General features: G+C 53.0%; 1 protein-coding gene across 3 annotated transcripts in view; it reads right to left on the reverse strand.

Annotated features, from left to right (window-relative positions):
- Positions 1 to 17,025, reverse strand: part of SLIT3 (slit guidance ligand 3) — a 610,825-nt gene that overhangs the window by 82,492 nt on the left and 511,308 nt on the right. For all 3 annotated transcript variants that reach the window (XM_064480085.1, XM_031438258.2, XM_064480086.1), the window contains exons 13-15: positions 12,077 to 12,220; positions 10,630 to 10,793; positions 607 to 757 (exon numbers count right to left, since the gene is read on the reverse strand). In XM_064480085.1, the coding sequence (XP_064336155.1) occupies positions 607 to 757; positions 10,630 to 10,793; positions 12,077 to 12,220 (459 nt within the window). The remainder of the gene's footprint in view (positions 1 to 606; positions 758 to 10,629; positions 10,794 to 12,076; positions 12,221 to 17,025) is intronic.

A 17,025-nucleotide genomic window follows, 5' to 3' on the forward strand; every position in this document is an offset into this window, starting at 1 on the left:
AGTCAGGCGCTGGTCCGTCAGTCCCCACCTGCCGTGCGCTCCTCCCCCTCATGCTGTAAGTTTGGAGCTCTGGTTGCACTTCTGGCTAAACCAGCGCACCTCTCTGTTAGCAGGGAGAACTGGAGGCCCACATGTACTAATCATTCTCACTGTCTTCTCACTTTATGACAGTCACTTATGTAACACCCATCTTTCTGGTTACGTGCTAAGCTTCCTAAAGGCTAGGAGGGACGGTCTGCTTTGTCCACTGTGGAAACCGGCGGGCCCAGCACAGTGCCTGACTCACAGTGGGTGTTTGGCAAATCTTGTAGAGTGAACAAACTGTCTTTATCTGCGAGCAAGCTGTCCCCAGGGGGATGCCTGGGGGGGGGAGGTCTGCCCTCAGCCCAGGACATAGAGGACAGCCAAGGGGCGCCCGGGTGGGTGACTAAGCCAGGAGGGGCCACCTTCTAGGAGACCACACCCGGGATACCAGGGAAGCGCTGGTTCACCTATCAGACAGGAGCCAGGGGATGGGGGTCGGGGCTTCTTCATTTTCACCTTCAGTGTTTCATCAGCACTGGGTGTGTGGGGACATGCAGGGGCTCGTGCCCAGGCAGCACTCACAGGTCGGTGACGTATTCGGGCAGGTGGCTGGGGATGCGGGCCAGCTTCTGGTTGGAGCAGTCCACGATGGTGCCCTCGCAGCGGCACTTCTCGGGGCAGACAAGGTCCATGAAGCACTCGCTGCTGAACCTGCTGCGGTAATCCTCCGAGCCTGGGTGGGGCCAAAGAGGGCGCGTTAGAGACCCCGGTTCCCGGACGGAGCAGCAAGGTTGTGGGCAGCGGGGGTGGGGAGACACAAGGCAGGGGGAGGGTCCAGTGACAGACACAGCATTGCCTTCATTTTGCGGCCACCTTGCGGGGGCCTTCCCTGCCCCCCAGCCTCCCAGGCCACTGGCTTCCCATTTGGTCTTTGTCATTCTTCACTTTCAGTCCTCATGGCTCAGGCTCTGTGGGCTCTTAAGCTTTTGTGGGTCACGGACCTTTTTGAGAAGTTGATGAAAGTTATGGGTGTTCTCAGAGACATGCTCCTAGGCCCCTGTGTACAGAATTCAGTCTGTGGTTTAGTGGGGAGGCTACTTGATCCATGATGCCCATTATCCACGGACCCTCTAAATGTTAACGAAAATCCAAATGAAGAGATCTGGATGGGGTTTTGATGGAGCTATGCCCGGGGTGGGAAGGAGGTGGGGGGGGGGGTCACAAACTCGGTTGTCTTCAGGGACAAAGCAGGTAATGAAATGATACCGGGGCCCAGCACACGGCGATCACTGACCACTGACCGCTGACTGCTGGCTTCAACACTGGGAAGGCAATGATGGGAGCTGGGGGCCTGGGGAAGTGAAGCCCATTGCCCTGATGCTTGGGAATTTGGCTCAGGGTTGCCTGAAAATCTTTTTTTTTTTTTTTTTTTAATATTGGTAATGAATTCAAATTTAAAACCCTGTGAAGACAAGCACAACTCTGGTAAGGGTCAGATGTACCTTCTGCCTTTGAGACAAAGCTCTCAAAGCGACAGTGAAAAGCCAGTTCTGACGAGCTAAGAGTGGTTGGAGCGAAGATTAAAACTGAATTTTTTTTGAAACTGAATTTCCCTAAAGGTTACGCAGTAATGTTAAGAGGACCAACAGGGCAGAGATGCCATAGGGAGCTGCTTCAGTGATGAGAGATGATTCCCTGGGGGGACCTCTGGGAGACCACGGATCTTGTCCGGGATAACGGGGAAGTGCTGGTTCTTCTATCAGACAGGAGCCAGGGGACGGGGGTCGGGGCGCCTTCATTTTCATCGTCAATGTTTCATCAGCACAGGGCCAGGCAGAGGAGCCAGGCCCACATTTGTCCAGTGCATACATGTCCTCAGCACATACAATATGTGGGTATTTCTACGGCGTTTCAGAGAATGTAAACATCATTTGTTTGGCTAGCTGAGGCCAACCTTGACTATGTATCTGCATCTGGAGCAGAACTGGGCACCTGCAGTATAGAGGTTTCTGCAGCAGAGGACGTGGGTTTGTCCAGGCTTTGCCACTCACTAGCCTCAGTCTCTCCACATGTAAAATGGGAATCGAATAACTGCCCCCACCTCACGGGGCTGTGAAGATGTGAGGAAGATCATGGCAGTGGGGAGCCTCTGGGAAAGGGTCAAGAGGCATATGGATGGTTGCGCTTCTGTTTCTCCCTAGGACCTAGTGGAACATTTGCCACGTCAGAGGCTGTTGAAACATCAGCATAGCCAGTGATAACAGCTCAATTTACTGAGTGTGGCTCACGAGCCGGGCACTATTCTTTGAACTTCAAATGGGTGAGCCCATTAAATCCTTGCAACACTCTGAGGTTATTATGACTCCACTTTATAGATGAGGAAACTGAGGCTGGCAGGTCACGCGCGACGTGGCAGAGAGACCAACCCAGGCAGGCTGCTGTCAGGACCCATGTGATTAGTACTCTGTTTTACTGCAGATGTACCTTTGGACAAAACCTTTATCCCAGTCCTAGGAATGATTAGAAAGTCAAATTGGTGGAGGTGAACTGAATGGCATTTTCCTGCAGTGGGCAGCGTGGAGACAGGAAGCAGACGTCTGTGCTGCCCTCTTGGCTTCTCATTCTTCACGTGTTCTCCCTATGGTAATTCCGGGTATGGGATGAACTTGGTGGATCTCTGATTCTGAAGTGACATCATCTATCTAAAACCGAACATCCAGGCCTGGACCTGTCTCCTTTCCCTCTCTGCTCCTTCCTCATCCCCCTCCTTCACCCCACTTTCCACCCCCAGGCTTATGTGAGCAAAACCCATGCAGGTATCCCCAGTTGGTGATTTGGGCTGCTTCCTGGTCCAATGCATTATGCAAATCTCTTGCTCTTGGCTTGCCAGCATCCGTCCCACTGAATAACTCTGACTCAGGCCATTTTCTCCCAGACACATCAGTGTGCGGAGCCCTGGAAGAATTTCATTGTGCAAACCCTGTTAAATGACAACCCTCTCTAGTTCCCTGACAGTGGTTCCACACAGTGACGGCGTGAAGGGGTTTTTCATACATGTGCATGTATTTTTCCTTGAGAAGGTGTCTGCAACAGGATCCTCGCAAAGCAGAGGAACCCTGAATGCTGATCAAAGCCAGGAAGACAGGAGGGAGCACAGTTTGCTCTCCGACACGATGAGCCTGAAGATGTGCACCGGCTGGGCTGCGGCTGGGGACAGCCGCCGATTAAATGCGTTTTCGTTTTAATCAAGGTGAGAGCGGCTGCAGTTAGCAGGAATCGCTCTCTGTAGTATACTTGGATTATAACTGGATGACCTCTGCAATGGAGCCGCTGACCCATTTTAATGAAATGATTTTGCAATTAGATTCGATGGACTAATGTGTTCTTTCCAACATTTTTCCCCCTGATGTTTTTGTTATTGCCCTGGTTTGTAATAACGAGGGGGTCAGAGTGCGAGATTTTATACGAGTGGGAGCCAGAAATGTTAATCACGGCGTAGGTACATAACCGAAAAAGTTCGTTCCCCAGTCAGAGCCAGCCTGAAATGCCACCTCCATCACTTCATATTTCATTACCCTAACTACCCAGGGTTTCTCGGAGCCATTTGTTATGCCTAATGCTCATAACTACCCAAAAGTATTTTTAACTTTTCCAGAGCTTTAAAAGTCAATTTCAATCTCAATGCATATTTGTCACTGCCAGAAATACTTGGGAGGAAAGGAGTAACTGAAATAGGCTGTTGCTTCTTCTCTTTGGGGGTGTTCAGACAGGAGAGATCTCAGAGGATTTGAATAAGCACCATAAAACTAGACCCCGGCTCGAACGGGTCTTGGGATGGCTGATGTCACCTGGCATCCTGCCTACTCCGGCCCCTGGAGCCCTCTCCCCCTTTGGCGGGCAGCTCAGAACAACAACACTTTGCACGTGAGCACAGAGAAACTTTAATAGACCAGGGGAGTGGAAATCCACAGCAACGCAATTTTATTTTGAATCCCTGCCCTGCAGCCGCTTCCCAGGAGAGAATGTATGCAATGTTTAGATGGTTATGGGGTTGGGGCAGGTAGGGAGCCAAGGCTCCCATTCTTTGGATGGCCTTGGCCTTGGCTGCAGAGGCCAGCACTGTTGAACGGAAGTCACAGATCTACCATTATGAGAGGACCAAGGACCTGCATGTGTCTAGTGCTCTCCTCTTCTACCTCCAATGTCCCTAAGATGGGCGGGATGAAAGAAGAAGGAAAGGAGTAGAAAGAGAAATTGGGGGGAGTAGGAGGCCCGCCAGCTTGAAGAGATAAGCAAAGGTCACAGGTAATGAGTGGAATCAAGAGAACATGGCTAGGCACACAGTTATCCACTTGTGGGCAAAGGCCAGGGGACCAGACACCAGTGGCTGGAAAACACCAACTGTTCACCAGGAGTTTGGAGGTCGGTTGGGCAGATGGCTATCCTAGTAAGCTCTTCCTCTCAGAGTAATATGAATGCAGCCATCTGCCTGGAAGCAGAGGATAATGGCCGTGGCCTGCAGCTGGGCGTTGCCTGCTCACGGCCGGCTGCTGGAGGACCAGGGAGGCACCCACAGAAGGGAACGTGTAGACCCACTCCCAAAGGCCTGGCCCTGGTATGGTGGGGCAGTGCCGAGGAACTCAAAATGCCCTCTCTGTTCAGAGGGAAAGGGAACTTCTCCAGGTTGGAGGACCTGTTCTGCACCAATGGGTCTTGGTACATTCACGCTGGAGGCGAGGAACCATTTGAAGACAGATGCGTGCTCTCTTTCTGGCTCAAGTCATTTTCTATTAACAGAAGGAAGCTTGCAAGGGAGTGTTATAAAAATTTTTTTTGACTCCCTATCAAGTCAAGTTTGAGTTTATAATTCAAGGCAATGGGGCTGTCCATAGCTGGGAAGGCTGATTATTACAGAGTCAGATGACCCTGGGCCAAGTTAGTTGACTTCTCTGAGCCTCAATATGCTCATCTGCAAAATGGGACTTAGTAAATACTCTATAGTCTATAGTGAATACCCGACATACGGTAGAAGAGCTCAGAGAGGTACACAGGGCTCTCCATCACTCAGCAGCGGTTAGGCCCCTGGCTCTGCGGCTAACCTGAGAGACAGGAGGCAATGAGAGTCACACATCACCATGGGAGCCCAGAGCCCAGCTCTGGGGCTCACGCCAGGGTCTGGTTCCCTCCATGGCCCTCTCCCACAAGGGAGAGGACACGGCCTCCATGGCATGAACCAACAACACTATCTCTGGTTACACCACGTCTAGGATTTATCAGGAAGAAAGCAAAATGAGAGGGGCCAAGACCCCCTCTCTGTTATTATCAGAGGCAGCGGGTTTCTGCACAGCCACCACGTGGCACTAAGCTAGCACCACCGAGGAGCCCGGCACTGTGGCCTCACATTTACTGTGCTTGGAAGGTCAAGGGAACAGCCTGGACTTCAGGCTGCACGGGGGCCAGGGCCGAAGTACTCAGGAGGGGAGGGTCGGCTTCCAGAAGGAGCCTCAGGCTACCTCCCACGGCTCAGGCTCACGCCAGGTTCATCATTCTCATGCTCACACGAATCCCTAATGCTGCCAAGAAAAATGGGGGTGGGCCACTAGCCGTGTGACCTTTGGGGTAGCTACCACTTGCAAAAATGACCTGGGGCTGGGGCTCTTCCACAAAACAATGGGAATACGCTTTGGGTTTATGCGCCCTTCAAGTGGAAGAAGGAAAACGGTGGTTTCTGAGCTCAGACTTCACCCCTTGGCTGGCATCCAGACTAGATGTGGGGGAGGGCGACCCCATCTGGGACAGGAGATGTGCATACAGTTCTCAGCTTGCCCTGGTGTGTTTCTCCATCCCCATTTCAGCCCATATCTGCTACCTGGAGGTGGCGGAGGTGCCCTGTGAAGCCCTCGAGACTCCCACCCCCTGCCCTTGGAGAGGCTAGCCCGGGAGAGGTGGGTCTGCAGGTGGTGGGCTGCGGTGCTCCAGAGCAGAGAAGAGGTGTCCAGCGGTGTTGGCGGCGGCGGTGGGCCATGCTGCAGGAGAGCGCGGTGCTTTCCGCGGTGCTTGACAGAACCATGTTCCGTTTCCATCGTTCCACCACATGGTTAGATCAAGCACAAAGGAAAGCCCCACGGTGACCGGTCAGAGTCAAGGTCAGGAAGCAGCGTCAGAGAGAGGACAGGAGCGCTCAGAGGAAGCAGCGTGGAGAAGCGGAAGTCGGAGCAGGCCCCCACTGCGCGATTAGTACCAGGAGCGGGGTTCCACAGGAACACTTCCGGAGACGGGAGCCCCACCGACCCTCGTACCCGCCCCGGGGGAGACACGGGAGGAACGGAGAAGAATGAGTGGGAGACCATTGGACGCCCCCTACTCAGGAGTATCAGAACAGAAAGGATCCTTCTGGAGGTAATTATGACCACAAATGTCTGTGAACATATCACAGGCCTGAACTGAGCCTCTGGACCCCGCTCAACCACATCACTGGACCCGGCAAGACATCAAACTTAGCAGAAGCATCTTCTGCATTCTCTGCTACATAGGACCCATCCCACAGCAGAGTGGATCCAGAGAAGTCTGTTCTCCCAGTGCCTTAAAGAGACAGACTGTGGTTCCCAGTGGTCTAGCAAAGCCGCAATGCTCTTCTTTAGAAAATGTCCCTCTGATGTCTCCTCAGGGTCCCCAGAAACCGTCTGCCTGACAGACGTTCATTCTAGATCGCTCAAGGTATAGTAGAGGAGGGGTGGGGCATAGAGATAAAATGTATGTTCCTAGTAGGGAGAGTGTAGGGGAAGCCACGGGGCCCTGGCTTTGGGACTGAGAAACCCACAATCACTATGATCACAGAGGAGGTGACCGGTGACCCTCATGATGAGAAATCTTTTTCAGAGTTAAGAGAAGGAAGAAAAGGGGGGAGACCCAGATTCTAGGGTCCTTCTTGATTTCCCAGTTCCCTTCATGACTGTGAATCACGGGGTGGGCTGGGGGGACCAACAGCCAACTTTTCTGGATGCTGTGGACCCAGGTGAGGGCACCCAGTCTTTATATTCTTATCTGCAACAGGTCAGGGGCAGTTTTTATGAACTTCTGCCCACGCCATTGGGAGGAGATGTGTGCATCTTGAAGAGACCAGAGTCAGCACCAGGTTACTGGGATCCTCCCTGTCCTGCCCTCTGACAGGAGGGACAGGGTCACTGTTCCCCCATACTGTGTTTTGGGGACAAGACAGTTGCAGAACCTTGACAGCATATAGGTCATCTGTGACGACTGACCAGTTAGTCAAGGTCACTCCATAGCCGTGGATCTGGCCCCACCTCTTGCGAAGCTCCCCATATCTGCCCAACTAGAGTTGGTCACTGGAATTTAGATTTTGCTTTGACTCCCCCCAGTGCACCCCCAGAGAGGCAGGGCTCTGTAAACACTTGGGTTTGGGGATTTTGTATTCAAGTGTGATCAGGCCCTTCGTACCAAAGCAGGGAAAATCCATCCCTTTCATGCCCCGGCCCCCAAGCCTTAAAATTTCCTTCTCTTTCTCTTTGGTTCCCCTCGTCAGAAAGAAATGGAGGGGCCTGGAAGAAAGTCATCAAGAATCTTTGCAGTATGTCAGAAGTCCTGGGTTGCAGGTCTTGTCTTCAAAATACCACTCTGTAACCTTAGATAAGACTTTCCTGCTGGGTGGGCCTCAGTTTCTCCCTCTCTAGTGCAGACCGGGTGACCTCTGAGGGCTTTAGAGCTGTGATTCCCTGAGACGTGTCGTGCTGTCTGCTCTCCTCGGGCACGTTGAGTGCAGGGAGCACACCACACCCTGCGCCTTTCTTCTCGCCAACTCCATCTCCACGCACAAAGTGGGGAGGCATCGTGGAAGGCAGACAGCATTTTCCAACCGCTAAGTGCTCCCTGGAGGATGGGCTTGGGGTCTCAGGCAGCCAGATGGTGCCTTCTGAGGAGGACTTAATCTGATGATCAGATTAGCCCAGCCAGCAGCATTCACCTCGAACCCGGTCTTGCTGCCCAGGGCAGCGGATGCAGCTGACAGAGGCAGACACGGGGCAGCTGGGAAGCCAGACACCCAGCCGAAGGAGGAGCTTTATGCGTTGCAAGAGCAGCGCTCAAATTGGCTCCTAATTACATCAGCTGTCTTTGCAATGGGGGTGCTCTTAGGGGGAAGTAAAACGCAGACTTATTATCTGTCAAATCCAGTACGTGTCACCTGCTCCTCCTCCTTTCTTCTTGAGCTTCTTGGAAACACAGAGCTTTAGATCTATGGCCTCTGTATCCCTCAAGGCTAAGCAGGTCTGGGCCCCAGTGTCTCTCAAAGCCAAGGCCTTTGGAGTTCACCAGCAGCTAGCTCTCTCTACCTCTCCTGTCTGCAGCTACACAGAATGAGAGCATAAACATTGTTATATGTCAGGATCACCAGAGCCCCAACTTCCTCTGCCTTGATAGGAATAATCTTTCTGCTTAGTATTGATTTTTTTTTTTTTAAAGCTAACTTAGACAGGGCAATCCAAAGACCCTGCCCCTTTTCCCTGTTTGTTTCTTTTTAAAATTTCCAACCATTCCTACCCCACATAGGGAAAAAGAGCCAGGATTCTGCCCGTGCAAAGGCAGGCAAGTAGTGGCAGAGACTTGAAACCAAGCTCTACTGTTTCAAGGTCTACTTGCTGTTTCCTCTCTCTCTCCTACTTTGTTCTGTCTCTGCCCAGCCCCCAACCTCAGCCTATAGTCATGCCCAGGCAATTGACAAGATCGTGTCCCTGGGAGGCACCAGTCCTCGGACCCTGGGCTGATTCCATCCCTGCCCTACCCCCGAGAGGTGTGGCATCAACCTGGAGCCTGAGACCATGACTGGACCCCCGTGAGACTGATGGGTCAGGGATGGCAGACAGCACCCTGCCCTCCTTGGCCTCTTAGCACCCCCTCTTCCCTGAGCACAACTGCTGGCCAGAGCTAATTAACTCAGCCCTGGCCGGATGCGGGTAGGAAGAGAGACGGCAGAACAAGTAAGAGGTGTAAGTCATGAGGAAAGAGCCTTGGGAAAGGATGGTTGTGCCTCAGGGGATAGCTCTGGGCTGAGAGAGCACCTTCCTCCCTGAGATGCTGCCGGCCCCAAGAAGGAACTGAAGGAAAGCGGTCAGGGGTTGGGGGAGGGGGTGGGGCCATGAGACCAGGGAAAAAGGTCATCCAAGCAGCGGGGCCTCCTTCTCAAAAGGCCCTTCTCTCCTACACGCTGCGCAGTGTTGAGGAGCGAGCCAGACCTGGGGTCCGGTCCTGCCTCCACTGTTTGCTTGTTGTGCCCCTTCACCTCTGAATCCCCAGCTCCCTCTGCTGCAGAAAGGGGAGCTCTCCTGCTGATCTCACAGGACTACTGGAGGAAGCAAATCAAACTAGAAGCACTCAGCACAGTGCTCGTCCAGGGCAAGAAACTGCTCTTGTAACTGACATTGTTATTCTGGGGAAGACGAGTTGAGATCAATGTCTCCCACTGCCACAGAGTCGCTGGGGTACCTCCAAGCCCTCTCGAGGTATTTGCTTTTGTTGAAAAACATAAAATAGCTCAAGTTTATCATTCTGGAGACACGGACTGAAGAATCTGACTCTGAGGACAAGAACAACGTGGAAGAAGCAGAAGTCTGTCTGCTAGCCTCCTCCCAGCAGCCAGCGTCCACACTGGCCTTCTCCCCAGGAAAACTCACTTCCATAAGACGCTCCGGGTCGGGGCAGAAGGGCAGTTCTCACTGACACACAGATGGTGAGGGTTGGTTCCAACCCACCTCAGCACACCATACTATCACACTCTCACCACTGGGAGCACCAAGCAGCTTGGTGACTTTTTTTCCAGTAGCAAATGACACAAATGATAGTCATTTTTAACGCCCGTTCATCCAGCTCTTGGGTCAAGGAGAGCTACTTCTCTTTCCAAGACGAGCTGAGAATTCCCCCTACCATTCACTCCCGGTGTCATTTCTGGGTGCGGCAGAGAGGCAGGTTTCCAGACAGAGAGAGCTTGGGAACTAGAGAGCAGGGCTTTGCTTTCTTCCCAAGCAAAACTCTTTGCCGTTCTCTCCATAATCAGAATGCACCAGTCTGGGGCGGAGGAGATAGCAAAAATGTCTGGGAAACCTATCATACCATTCTGGTCTCAGGACTGTACCAAAGGTGGTTTGAGGGGGGATAAGAGCCCCCCAAGATTCCATGCTTCCTACAGTCTGGCCTGGAATATATGTATTTCTCTATCTGCCACTTGGGGAGCATGCTTTGGAAACTAAATAATAAATAAATAAATCACAGCCTCTAAAGAGCACGTGTATGAAGGCCGCCTCATCCCCTGGCTTCTCCCTAGCCCTGGTGATGTGCCGTTGCCTGGGTTCTGTCTCTTCTGAAATCGCCCGCCCCTCCTCCCCGCAATGCTTTTATTGTGTGTGTGTGTTTTATTTTAAATCCATAAGCTAATTGGTTTTCTGCAGGGCTAACTGAATTTCCCCAATTTAATTTGCAAAGATGCTCCCCAGGAGCCATTACAGCGCTAGCCGTCCTCCGGATTGGATTACCGGCCTCCCCGGGGCTGCTGCGCTCGGAGTCGGGAGGTGGGGCCCAGCCCCGTAACCTGATTACCTGAGCAGCGGAACTTCTTGCTCTTGATCTGGCTGATGCGCTTGTTGGCCAGCCGGCGTGGGCTGCTGCAGCGGGCCCCGCTGGTCTCGATGGGGTTGTCCTGGAGGTAGTCGGCCAGCCACTTCAAGTGGCAGTCGCACACAAACGGGTTTTGGGCTAAGTGGCTGCGGGAGGGACAGGAGTTCATCAGGAGTGACCCTCGGTGCCGCGCTCCGCCACCACCCTGCCCGGCGCCGGGCTCTGACCACCCAGCGCCGGGCTCCCTCCCTCGTCACCCTGGGAGGCTTTGGGGGACATGGGGGCTGCTCTCACACAGGACCCCGAGAGGGGGGCCTGAGGCCTGCTGTCTGCAAAAGACAGTTGCAGGTACGGCGGGCATCCGGGCTGGGGAACCAGCCTTCTTACTCTCCCCACTGGGGGCAGGACCCACCACTGACTGTCTCGAGTCTCACCCACGCCAGTTCTGACGGGCACAGCGAGTTGCAGGCTTAGGGTTTATGCCGAGAGCAGACTGCATTTTATTTCTCCAAGCTCAGTAACACCCGGCGCATAAAGCAGCTGGCACGGCGGCGGGCACATGGTGGGTGTTCCATATATAGTAGCGGGTTTGGTTGCTGTTATCCTCAGCATCACGAGGGCAGCACTGTGGGCCTGGCTTCCCCTGGCTCAGGAAGAAAGCTCTCCGGAGCGCCATACCCAGCGCTCAGCACGTGGTCGGGGCTCAATGTGCAGCAGCTGTTCTCTTTATTGGCTCCCGTCTCTGGCCACAGGGGCGGTAAGTGCCAGATGACTCAGAAGGCCTCCAGAGGCCCCCAGGTTCGTGGTGAGGCCTGGGGCTGGGGCTCTGGTCTAAGCTTAGGGGCGGAGCCATCAAAAGCACCTGCTGAGATCCGTGCTCAGGTGTCATCTCTCTGATGGCGCTATTTATGAACATCTGCAGTGCTTGGGAGTGAGGAATTGCCCTCTAAAAAGGGAGGTGAAAAAGTCCCAAGGTGCCGGTACCAGAGGGTTGGTTTTGCAAGGGGTGGGGGGGCAGCTGTTGGTGGTCAGGGAAAGGTTATCAGCAGAGATGGAGGCTGCTCATAATGCAGTGGCCACAGTGGTTAAGAGAGCAGGTGAGCAGCAAGGAGTTCAAATCCTGTTTCTTACTAGCTGTGCAACCTTCAGTAAGTTACGCAACCTCTCTGTGCCTTGGTTTCCTCACAGAGAAATGGGGGAATCATAACAGCACCAATCTCCTAGGGCTGTTGTGAGGCTTACGGGTTGGAACACAGGAAGACCACCCGGTGGGCACGGAGCGCAGGGGCGCTGCTGCTGTCCTTAGTGTTCCGTTCTCGCTGCAGGTTCTGGGAACCTGCTTTGCCTATGTTTTGAGAGTCCCCTGGGACTGCGCGTTTGGGGCCTCCTGCTGCCCGGGCACCGCTGGCGCTCGAGGCAGCGTACTCACAGCGTCTGGATGGCCTGCAGGGGGGCAAAGAGCCCCTTGCTGATGGTCTGCAGCTTGTTGTCATACAGGGAGAGCAGGTTGAGGTTCTGCAGGTCCTGGAACGTGTTCACCCGCAGGCAGTTGATCTTGTTGGCGTTGAGGAGGCTGCGGGCAGAAGGAAGGCTGGTGACTCACTAATGTTGGGGGTTACCTGCTGAGCAAGGGCTGTGTCTGGCAGGACTCCCCAGCGCCCTCCTTGCAGCCAGGGGCTCCCGCCCTGAGCAGAGAAAGAGAGGGACTTGCGTGCCTGGGGCCACCGAAACTCTGGACAGGTCTGGGCCCTCACGCCCCACCCCTGCCGCAGTCACCGTGGACGCTGGGCCGCACACGGATGGCCTCGTGCCTCACCCTGCACCCCGGCCTCAGGGATGACCCAAACTGGCACCCGCTTTCTGCTTTAGAAGGCAGAACTTCCAGGAACCGCCCCCCCCCCCAAAAAAAGAAAAAAATCATTTGGCACAATTGTTTTGAAGCTTTAGTTGATTGACTGAGGGTAATTTTGATTCAGAAAATTCCTTAGAGTTCTTTTGGCTCACTGATTCCCATTGGAAATCTGATGAATGATATAGGTCATCCTCCCAGAAAAAAATACAGCCACGGGTAGGCATGTGTGCATCCACATACACATTCTCTCTCTCTCTCTCTTTCTCTCACACACACAGATGGAACCTTCAGTGATTCCTCAAATACACCACGTGCATTTGGTCCAAGTTCTCTGAACACGCTCTTGACCCTTTTTCATAAGGTGGTTCCTTCTCTGCCTCTGCATCTCAGCTCAAAGGCTGCCTCCTCCGAGAGGCCTGCGCTGACCCCCTCACCTCCGGTACAACCCCCAGGCCCCTGTCATCTCACAGCCCCCTGCTTATTTCCTTCACAGCACTTCTCCCAGTCTGTGGTGAGACGGTATTTATTCTTTTTACCATTCACGTCCCGCCCAAGACACGTGAGCTCCATGAAGGCACAGATGACACCTATGTTATTCCTTCCTTCGTTCTCAGTGCTCAGCACCAGCATTTCTTAAGAAGTATACTCAACTCCATAGGCAACTCCAGGGGGCCACGCTCCTCTAAAATGACACCCGTCCCCCAGGCTCACTCTTCCTGTCCATGAGGGACCCCATTCTGCTGCGGTTTTAGTTCTTCAGAACCTTCCCCCACCAAAAAACAAACAACAACAACAACAACAAAAAAAAACCCAAAAAACAAACAACAACAACAACAAAAAAACCCAAGCATCAAAGGAAGCTGCCTTTACAGTGAAATGCTGGTCCAGCACAGGTGACGCCATGAGGGTTACAGGAGTGTTTTCCAGAATGAGGCTGGTAAGGCAAGCACTTTGGGTCCTAAAGATTTCCTTTATAATCCTAGACTGACTAGCTGTGCCCTCAAAACTAGTGTAAAATCATTTCTTAATCACTCGTGAATGAAAGTGAGGGGGGTAAGACACAAACCAGCAAAAATCTTGAATTTTAAAAGTTTCTATTTTCAACGCTGGCTCAGGGCTTCCCGTGTGGGGAGGGACCCGTGAGATTTATCACGGGGTGGCTTGCCTCCGGAGGCTCCTGGTGCCAGGGTCCGGGGGACTGGGGTCGGGAACGGAGGGGCTGCCGTGGGAGCGGAACCACCCGCGCCCCCTTGCCCTCCTCGCTGCAGGCCTGGCCTCCCCTCGGCCCCGGCGCATCGGGAGAGAGGCAAGCAGCTGGGGCGGTGACGAGGGGAAGAAAAACTGCCTGTTTAATCTGGCTAATAATGGGCGGGTCCCAAGGGTTCACGCAGATGTCCTCTTGCCTCGCAGCAGAAAAAAGCTCATGTTGCTAGAATACTTTTCATGTTTTCCAACCTGCTTTTCTGACATCCTATTTTTCTCACAATAACCCGGGCAGATGGGCAGAGCCAGCCTCGCGTGTTACAGATGAGGAAACTGAGGCTGAGAGGTTGGTGGGCTTGCTGAAGGTCACACGTTTCCCGGGAGCATGATTGAAGCAGTTATGGTAATTGAGGTCTCTAGAGTTTCTTCATGAACACCTTATCTACCCACCTGCCCCCATCTGTCCATCCTCTTTGTAGCAATTTCCCCCAAGAATTTCCTGTGCTTCATATATTCTAGTCAAAGTCACTCCACTCGGGGGGCATTCCGAGGAGGATGCTACGGAACAGGGAAACGGGGAGAAAGGCAAGAGGCTCCAACGGGACCAAGCCCCCACAGGGGAGGCATGGACCCTTCACACACACACACGATTTTTTTGGTTCTCTGGTTTTAAAAAGAAAAATAAAGTACGTAGTGAGTGATTTGTTCCAAATCTTGATGTTCCGGGCTTTCTGAGGGCATCACCTTGCTAGGGAATACTGAGCTAACAGTAAGGAGACCAGGTCAGAGGTGCCAGGCTCATAACCTGAGGATAGACTCTTCCCTGCTACATACTGTAAGACCCCACGTGCAACTCTGTTCATTCAGCCCTCCCAGTGTTTTAAAAATTGGGACATTCCACTCCTCTCTTTCTCCCTCTCACATACACACCATATTTCTGTTTTCTCTTGAAAAAAAAATCAGAAGCTCCAGTAACACTGGGTCCACTGGAGGCAGCCATGAAGTGGCTGCTCACTTTAGAGAAGACATACGCTCTGTCTGCCCCAGTCCTCACCATTCCCTACTGTCTGCCCATCACAAGTTTATTCTACCTCCCTTGCCTGAGAAGGCATTTAGATTTGAGGCCCTAGTGCAGATTCATGAGCCCAGTTGCAGTACTTGGTTCTAGCAAATGCGAGACACTAGATAAGGAGGATGGCCACAGGGAGGCGGGAGTGGCAATTCTGACCTGCCTTGAAAGGCTAGCCAAACTGCAGGCCACTCTGGCAACCCTCCGTACCCATCAAAACTATCGAGGCTTCCTTTTCTGATCCAAGTGCTTTCTTGTTCCATACTACTGCTAGGTCTCTCAGCGTGGGGTGTTATCACAAAGATGTGAGGCCTCGAGACAACCCAGGCTGGCAGAATTACTAGGCAGAGACAGTGTATGAAGCAGGGGCAAAAGGAAACACAAAGGGCAGAGGCTCCTGGTCACTTATTCTCTCCCAGGATGTTTGGCTCCCTAAGGCAAGATGCGTAGGTGCAGGGAGAGATAAAATTAAGCTGCTTATCCAGATTTAGATGCTGAGGACAGCCTGACTGATCCCCGGTACCAGCTCCATCTCACAGCCTGTCCTTCTGTCCTCTCTCCTTTGGGAGGAAGCTTGGCAGGTACTTAACTCAGTCTGGCTTCCATGAAAGGATCTCTGAGCTCTCTGGTACACGGACAAGAGTTGCAGGGGAATTTAAAAAAGAAAAAAACTCTATGATGGAGCAGACAAAGAGTAAACAACTATTTGAAATGGGGTTCAGCAATTCTGTAAGAAGTTCTGAACACAGGCCTCTTTCACTGGAGGGACTAATTCTGCCTCTCTTCCCATCAAGGCTGCTTCATCTGTCCTGGGTCGTCCCCCTGTGCGGAGCAGAGGTGTAACCGTTGTGTGAATTAATAACAATGCAGCATCATCTCCAGAGACCACAGCTCTGTGTGCAGCCCCGTGCCGAGTGTTTTCCAAAGCACCGCCTGTGAAGAATTTTATCTCACCCTCACAGCAGCACTATGATTGTCCTCGTTTTGCTGATGAGGAAGCTGAGGGTCAGAGTGGTGATGGATTCAACCGAGGTCACCCAGTGAAGCTCCAGCCTGCCCGACTCCAAAGTTCATCTCTTATCCACTCTGTAAAACCCGTATTCTCTCTCCTGTGCCTGGGGGAAGGTGTTCCCTGTCTCTGCAGAGTGGCTGTTTTTTGCCAGCTTTGGAATGCACCTGGGCACACTGCAGGTAAACGGAGGTCTGGTAGGTGCTGGAAGACTGCTTGCCTCGTGGCTGTGCAGAGGTACCAGGAGTCCTGCTGACTCTTAGGGAGGACCTGGCAACAAGCTGACGAGATGGGAGGACTTTGGGGACGCTTACCAAACGGCCATTGGCACAAAGTGGCGGGCTCTTCACTGAGAGGCCTGTACCTGTGCAGAGCAGGGTCTCAGCCTTCAGGGATGGCGGACTAAGTGCCCGCTGGGGAGCTGGCATGCTTGCCCTGCACTCCCCTTACCCTGAATTCTCACTCTCCTCTGTGCAGAACAGGGGACGGTGACGGAGCAGTGACAACAGCACCCCTCATGCAAGCCTCATTCTAGAGGCTGCCTGATACTCAAACTCAAAACATTGACACTCACTTTGATCCGCTGTTGGACCCAGTGGGTGGGGGAGGGGTTGGAGGTGTACTGTGTTCACTCGCTCCCAGACCACCTCCCAAAGGAAACTCAGAGGCCGTATAAACCAAAAAGAGAGGGAAGGGCCGGGATGATCAGGCCAGGTGAACAGCTGGGGCCACACGACCTAAGAGGTAGTAAGCACTACGTGTGGCCGGGCACTCGCCCAGCTCCTTACAAGTATTAACTCACTGAAATCTCCCCACAGCCCTCTGAGGTAGGTGTTACCTCCGTCTGACAGATGACACCTCTGGCACTCAAAAAACTTAAGTACCCTTGATGAAAGTTGCACACCTAGTAAGCGGGAGGTTGAGATTTGGTTGGACCCATGCCATCTTAGTTCAAAGACTTTACTCCCACCTTGATGCCCATTCAGAGACTGCAGAAAGCACCTAAAACTTCGAGGTGGAAGTGGAAGTAGGTTTTTTTGCAGCCAGTGCCATTAACTTAGTGATGATTCTACAACAAAACGAGAGACAAGAGCCGCGATCCCGTCAGAGGAAATTAACGAGAGTGGGCGAACGCTCTGCGAGGTTCTCTGCCCCCGGCCCCCCTCCCACTTCTCCGAGCATTTTCATCTTCCACATATGTTCCATGTCAAGAGGTATTAGCACTCAGCCCATTGACTAACCAAC

Source organism: Camelus dromedarius, chromosome 27 (assembly GCF_036321535.1).
Source record: "Camelus dromedarius isolate mCamDro1 chromosome 27, mCamDro1.pat, whole genome shotgun sequence".
Lineage (NCBI taxonomy): Eukaryota > Metazoa > Chordata > Mammalia > Artiodactyla > Camelidae > Camelus > Camelus dromedarius.